Source organism: Athene cunicularia (assembly GCF_003259725.1).
Source record: "Athene cunicularia isolate RWA chromosome 27 unlocalized genomic scaffold, athCun1 chr27_part1, whole genome shotgun sequence".
Taxonomy (NCBI): Eukaryota; Metazoa; Chordata; class Aves; order Strigiformes; family Strigidae; genus Athene; species Athene cunicularia.
In genome coordinates, this window is record NW_020799138.1 from 186551 (window position 1) to 193881 (window position 7331).

A 7331-nucleotide genomic window follows, 5' to 3' on the forward strand; every position below is an offset into this window, starting at 1 on the left:
CCCCGCTCCCGCATCCCTGGAGCTGCGCGGCGGCCCCGGCAAGGGCGAAGAGCCGCCCCGCAGAGCGCTCGCTCGCTCCCTGGCTGCAGAGAAGCACCGCTGGAAGGCCCGGAGCGCGGGAGGGCGGTGCAGAGCAGAATCCACGACAGGGCAAAACGAAAAGGACTTGGAGCGGTGATGAGCCGCGAGGATTTCAGACATGGAGCTGCTTCCTCCCTGCTGGAGGGGGAAGGCGACTCGTTCCCGTTTCAGTGTGATCTCAAGGGATGGCACTAGGGGGGAGCACCCCCCAGCAACAGCTCTAAAGGTGCTGGTTTAAGAAGCGTATTTCAGAAACAGGATCAGAGACTTTCTTTCATAATCTTCAACTATTCTGACAGTTTGGTTCTATATTTCAGTGGGACAGATGCAGGAAAATGCTTAACTGCTGAGTAACTCCCAGGCTCCAATTTATCATCTAGAAAGCATCAGGCAGCATCTAAATCTGAACCTCAGGAATAACGTTTAACCCCTCCGTCGTTTGGGGGATACAACTGCCAGCCGTGCAAGGAGAGAAGGCTTGCAGGGCTGTTCCTTCTGTAAAGTCTGTTGGGTAGTTCTGCAGCTTTAGGCAAAAAAAAAAGCCCAACCCCAAACCCTGACACACCACTGCCCCAAAACCAGCTGTTTCCTGATATTTGTGCAAACTTTTTCCAGTCAGAGGTGAACTCTCCCATGCTTGTTCAAAGTTGGAAGCATTAAATACCAAAACATACAAGAAAATACAACCAACAGCATGTGCTGACCACCAAACACCACTGGCAGGAAAGCAGCAATCTTCTGGTTCATGATACAAAATGTATTTTCTTCCCACGGAAATGGCTGCCATTAAGGAACAGCTATGGATGAGCTTGTTTTAAAAACACATCTATGCAGAAATGCCTATGTTCACCTGCTGTACTGGACAACTTAAAAGAGCAGTCACCCAAGAGTCACTCTCATTTCAGTATGACATGCAGTAGTTTTTCTTAAGACTCAGAGACATCAGTCCTGTTTCTTCCTCATGTGCAGGTGTCATTAGATTCTTTAGATTCTGGTGATGCAGATGTAATCCAGCCAAAAAGTCTCATGTAGCCCTCCTTTTTGAAGTTATGAAATACTTAAATTCAGGACAGAAGTGCAAAATTATACAAGGAGAAAACAACTAGAGTTAGTCTGACTAGTAGGGTGCTGCCTCCAAAGCAGCAGTCACACAGCGTGGCCCACTCCGATGCACCACGCAGACACCCCGTGCCCTGGTCATTGCCGAGGCGTCAGCCACGATAAGGCACAGAAAAAGGAAAGCTGGAACCTGAGGGCAGCAGAGTCCATGTTCCTAAGGCCAAGTGTGTTACTATCTTTGCATGAGAGATGGAAGTCTTACCCAGAAAACACCGAGCCTCCTGTTTAAAGCGCAGATTAAGAAGTCATCCCAGAAGTTTGTCTCCCTGTGACTTGCCTTTGTGGTGGAACATGCTACATGCAAAAGCTCCGCCAACCTGTCTATGTCATGGCAGGCGGTGGTACGACGGGCGAGGTAGCGTGGCATTCCCCCGGCAGTCCACGTACTGGTAGTCTTCAAAAGCCAACTGCTCTGAATGACACAGGTACGTGCAGGTCAGGGTACCCCTGCAAGGCAAAATGAGACCAGAACCGCACTCGTGATTGTCCCAGATGAGACTTCTCACGATGTAAAGGTCCCGTGGTGAGCTCCCACTGCCATCCGGGTTTGTCCGTATTACGTAACCCCTGAACACAACAGTCAGGAGACCCTCAGCAAATTTCGTGTGTTGGAGAGGGAAAGCATCTTTCAGACTGCATTAAAGGAAACTTTTACAGATCAGTACCATCGCAGCAGGTGCTCTGGCCATTCTAGAAGCCCATTAAGACCTCCTACCTCAGCATAACACTCCTGTGCCATTTCACCATTTACTTGTTCCCAAAGTGCCAGTGCAAGTCACAGTGGGTGGCTGTTCGAGGAGTCAGTGAAACTACAGCACATGTGTTTCAGTCACTATCCTGTGCTATCCAAGAGCTGTTTGCATCAAGTAGTTTCTCCTAATACTATGCAATCCATCGGTGGGTAATACCAGCAGGAGGAGGTGTGGTGCAGAACAGTGTAAAGATGACTGGAATCATCTTCAGCTTCTGGCTAACAGGGAGCTGGTAGGTAGAGAGCGCAAAGGTCCCGTCAGCCCACAGCATCAGCTGAGGAGGACAAGGTTGCCTTAACAGCCAGAGCCATTCTCCACATTGTCCAAAACCTTTACTGTGTTTTGAGTAGCCTGGGGCTTCTCTGCATACTTTACCTGTTTAAACTTCACATCACTCAGCACTTTTCCTAATACTCACAGTCCTCTTCCAGACGCAGCAGGTGAAGCCCTGGCTTTAGATAAGCAAAGAGACCCTGCTGCAAAAGCAGTTCCTCCTTCCTGAAGAAATCATGGACTCACTGACAACAGTCTGCAGATGGTGAACCTAGAGGCCCATCCTGCACGAGCGGGCTCACCACTAGAGACTGCAGGGACATCTCTAGTGGGCACAGGCCACAAGGAGACAACTCTGCTGCTGTTTTCTGAAGTGGCTTAAACTCAGCTAATGAAAACCACTTTTCTTTCATGGCTGCATGAAGGTGGTCCAGCACTGCCACACCTTGTAAGAGCTTCCATCTCACACACTCGGTTTAGCTCTAACTCAGACCACAACAGTAACAACCTGACGCAGCAGGAGTTGTATTAAAAAAACTGCAGTTGTGCTCCTTCCCCCTTGGCAGAGAAGAACAGCCAACCTGCATTTGCTTTCCCAGCAGGGCCTGTTGTACTCTAAAAGAGTCAAGCTGAGCATGGTCTTCTGGTCCACCCCCTGAGCAGGACCTGCCTCAGGCAGTAGAACCTGCAGAAGAGCCTGCTTTGTCCTCCCTTGCCCTCGCAGCTGCTGTCAGCACACCTGGAGGCAGTTATCCACACACCCAGACAGAGCTCGGGCGAAGGAGTCTGCCCCCAACACCACGAGGCAAGAAGGCATAACTGAACCAGTCAGTGCTTCTAGCTCTAGACCAAGCTCTTACTTCCCAAGAGCTACAATCAGTATTCCAGAAGGAAGTCTGCCAGGCCAGCTTGCCTGAAGCAACAGGGACAGCTGGAGCTGTCAGTAAGCCTGAATCCAGGGACTTCTCAGGGCGGCAGCAGCTTTGGAGAGCTATCTCTTCCTCACACCTCGGCACACCTAGGTGGGCAACAGCACATTCACACTGTAGGCAGCCCTGGCCTTGAAGAACAGAGACTGCAGACCTTCCTGACTGGAGCTGAGAAACAGTGTAGGTGACACAGATGTTAGTTACAGCTCTGAACCAAGCACCACTTACTGTATGTGCAGCAGAACATTGTGAACTTTGACTTTTGTCCAGGTGCAAATGTTACTAGAAGAGAAAAGAGAAGAGTTTACTTCACGGGAGCTGCCTGTACCATACGTCTCCTGTCCTCAGTGATTCCTCTGCTTCCCCAAAAAGATCTGTCTTTACAATAGTCTGACAACAGCTGTGCAGGCAAAGTTCTTCAAGCCCAGCAGTATCTACACCAGTAAAACATGGTTTTGCTGTGACTCCAACTGTGGATCTAGTAAGCATGGGCACCGCCCTGTCTGCGCAGAAGCTTTGGTCGCTATGAACTTCACACAGTTCGCTGGTCCCTTGCGGAGAAAGGCAGTTTGTACAAGGTTCCTTTAGCTGCTCACAAATGGAGCATTTAAAGTTGACAACCTAAACATCAAATTGGTATCATCACTTACTCATCAGAAAGTATGGGAAACAACATTGCTAAGCCAACACTTTCAGCAAAGAAAGTCAGTTTAAAATCGACGTGCCAGGCTTATACCCAGATCAGCTCCACATGTGAAACTAGAAAGGACACGCTCACTCAGCTCTGCTCTACGGGCAGCGCCAGCACAAGAAATCTAGTCATGAAAAGCCTATAAGCATTAATGTTACTTACTAACCAAGGGAAGAAATCTTCAAGAATTACTCACTAGGTGTTGTCGTCCACTATCCTACTGACCACCATATAAAAGATCTGCAAATACAAACAGAAGAGAAAGCAGGAAGTACACAAGAACTACAGTTAGTCTGTGTGCAATTGAGAGAGCTGAAACAGGGACAGCTGGACTCTCATTAGGACTCTGAACCTGAATTTCAAGGTTTAGTCTAACAATTGTTTTTAAGAATAGGTAAGAAAATAGAATCAGAAATTGTATCTAAAAAGGCCTTAAAAAGGTCATCTAGGCCACAAACCTGACCTTTACATCAAAAATGGATCAGCTGCGCTCATGCTGCTCCCAGCAGGGTTCTGCCTAACCTGTTTTTAAGCTTGCCATCATTTTAAGTCAGGCATAAACCCAGCCCACTACCCGAAGAGCAGACAGATGTTCCTTGCTCAGGAACGTATTAGCTTCACACTCAGCAACACAGAAATTCTTACAACACCCCTCCCCAAAGCAGGATGTGGGCTGCTGGCCGTGGGAAAGCTTTGAGCAATGTGCAGGCAGATGACAATGGACCAAGCATAAAATATCTGGACGTCCCAGACAGGGGGTTCAGTTTAGGAAAAAAAGCAACAAACTGTAGAGCTCACCTGGCCGCTCTGCAAAGGGCTCATATTCAGCAGGGCTTTCATGGTGCTCTTCCCTACCACTAGGGACTGGTGCAAAACCTCTATGTCTAGCTGCACAACAGCGACGGGGTAGAAGTTGTTATTAGTTATGTTCAGCACGTTCTAGAGAGAAACAAAAAAACAACCCCAAAAGACACATCACCTTGCAGCAGGGCCATTCCTTCCCATTGCAAAGCTACTTTAAATATACCCCTGCTACGACCTCGCAGCCAAACCAGCCGCATCATCCCTTTCAAACCCTCAGACGTCCACCCTGCCAGGCCACAAAGGCACATACGCTGCAGTGTCTCCCGTGACAGTCAAAGGGAGACAACCGAGCAGCTCAAGGGTGTAAGAGAGAAAGGATTCCCAGAATTAGTCACTGTGCTTCTCCTATAGAGCACCCGGGCCACTGCGTGTGACCCGCCTGCTGGTAGCCAGGCCAGCCATGCCGCTGCCGCGGTAACGCACTCTGGACATCGATTGCCAGCAGCCAGAGCTGGTTAAGGGCTCCTGGGGATAGCAGGGAGCCCTTCGGATCCACCGTGAGCTGGGCACTTACCGTCATGTTGAGGTATATACTGGTGGTGGTGGCGTTAAAGCCAACGGAGGAGGCATTCAGCCCTGCAGGCAGCACAGTGATGGAGCGAGGAAACAGGAAGAAAATACTGAGAGATGTTGTCAGCAGGCAGGTTGTCACAGCAAGACATACATAGAGTTTCCTACAAAACAGCACCAGGGCCACAATCACTCTCTTGGTCAGAGGCAAGCACCTGCAGTTCTGCTCCAGTTCAGAGGGAGGAGATAATAAAAGCTTGGGTGCCAGAAACAGATGGGTTTGTGCAGAACCATTTGCCAGCTACCAGGTCACAGCAGAAGCAGAGTCAAGCCCCATGCACTGACATGGTGCATGACAGTACAAAATGCTGGAGAACCCCCAACAGCTGCATGCAGACTGTTCAACATCTGCTATTGCTGAAAATACACGGTGAACACCAAACTTGCTGCAGGACAGAGCACAAAACACCCAGAGGACTCGGACTTTCCTTCATATGCAGAAGAAACATTCAAAACATGAGAAAAGGGGAAAACTTAACAGGACTTACGTTCGTCTAGGCTTCAGCCTCTGGTCACCATATGGAATCAGAGCCACCAGCTGCTTCTCTTGCTCTGAAAGAGGTGGCAGCAGATCAGAGACCACACTAAGCACACAAGTAGATAAAGCAAATTGTATTTCAGGACCCTGCACAGCCGCCAGTGTCCCTCTGCACTCACTTCACAGGTGACGCTGTCCGAAGGCAAGTGTGATGCAGCTAAACCCTCAGTTTGAGCATTTCCCATCTCTGGGCAGAAACGAGAAACTCCCCAGGGGCTACAGGGTGGGCTTTGAGCAATCACCCAGAAACAGCATCTGCCTTCCCACCCTATCCTCCCCCAACGGAGGCAGCCCCCAGAAGTCACCAGTGAGCTGGAGGTACCAAGACACATGTTCCCTGACGGGATGTGATAAAGACCAACTGGTTCAGCCAAGGTCTTCAGGCAAGAAGGCACGAATCAACCTCAGCGGCTCAAGCAGCACTGACAGCACACAAACACCACCCACCCCCAGGGATCCTTCCTGTTCCCTGACAGGTTGGGCAGTTGACGTAGCTTCGACATGCAGTGCCCACGCAGGACATGGCAGAGTCGCTGATACTGGCGTAATCCCTGATTTCATCTTCATCATCCAGTTGCCTGGGTAAGATCTGTTTGTCTTCACTCTCCTTTTGGACAGGTGTTTTCCAAGACAGTGACAGTTTTCCACCCATGGTTCAAAGAATTCTCACTAGGTGTCCAACACAAAAACATATTAGCAAAACTGTTTCTGTGAACCAGCCTCCAAGGACAGCACCATTAGCGTCTGTGGTAAAGCCCAAGCATCCTAACATTTAGCAAGTTTCTTAAAGCACAGCTCTGAAGTTGCTTTAAAAGCTCAGTTATTGAAAGTAACTCGTTCTTTTAAAGACTCAATCTTCCAGACACCCTGCTTGCAAGAGGAATGTCTGAGAACACCAGATAGCTTAACAGATTGTTCGTTATCTCATAGTATTTGGTAAAACAGGGGAACGCTGACTCCAAGCTCCTGAAGGTTTTGGGGTGACAGCATAGCACAGAACTGCCAAGTTCCTGACTGGTCATTATGCACCTGCACCCAGCAGGGCACTCACCTGAACACCAAGGCCTTGGCATTCTCAGTCAAGCGTGTTGTAACAGTAGCCTGACCAAGGTCAAACAGCGCACAGCTGAATCTAAAACCAGGCAAACCAGACTACCTTTAGATTCTATTACTTTATTTTTAAAAGTTAAAAATACAGATTTTCCCAGGTCTCTGACAAAAATTTTTACATCAGCTCTCAGTAATCCTCCCAGAAGCATCAGCAATACAAGCTGAGGAACAGCAGCTCTCTTCCACACACAGACACCGGTTGAAGGCGGTTTCCTACCTGTGGCGTCGCTCCTCCGGGCAGTGCTGCGTCAGCAGCTCGGATACCGGCAGGATGTTTGATGAACGGCAGCGTCTACGTTTGCCGAGGACCCGGAGGCTCCGCACGAACAACCCTCGGGGCTCCGCTGTAAAACACGGCGGGGTCACAGCGCTGGCGGCGGGGGTCCGCCACGGCAGAGCTCCGC

At 49.5% G+C, this 7331-nt stretch overlaps 1 protein-coding gene across 2 annotated transcripts; it reads right to left on the bottom strand.

The window, feature by feature from the left end:
* Positions 1-117: 117 nt before the first annotated feature.
* Positions 118-7307, bottom strand: TMEM106A (transmembrane protein 106A). 2 transcript variants are annotated; one of them, XM_026864696.1, is made up of 9 exons: positions 7145-7307; positions 6265-6486; positions 5768-5831; positions 5224-5383; positions 4644-4784; positions 4042-4085; positions 3383-3436; positions 1518-1647; positions 118-1138 (listed from the first exon to the last, which is right to left on the bottom strand). In XM_026864696.1, the coding sequence occupies exons 2-8, from the start codon at positions 6467-6469 to the stop codon at positions 1527-1529; spliced, it is 789 nt and encodes a 262-aa protein (XP_026720497.1). In that variant the 5' UTR covers positions 6470-6486; positions 7145-7307; the 3' UTR covers positions 118-1138; positions 1518-1526. The 2 variants fall into 2 exon arrangements, with proteins under 2 accessions (XP_026720497.1, XP_026720496.1); XM_026864695.1 differs by having other exon boundaries at positions 120-1647.
* Between the last annotated feature and the right edge of the window lie 24 nt (positions 7308-7331).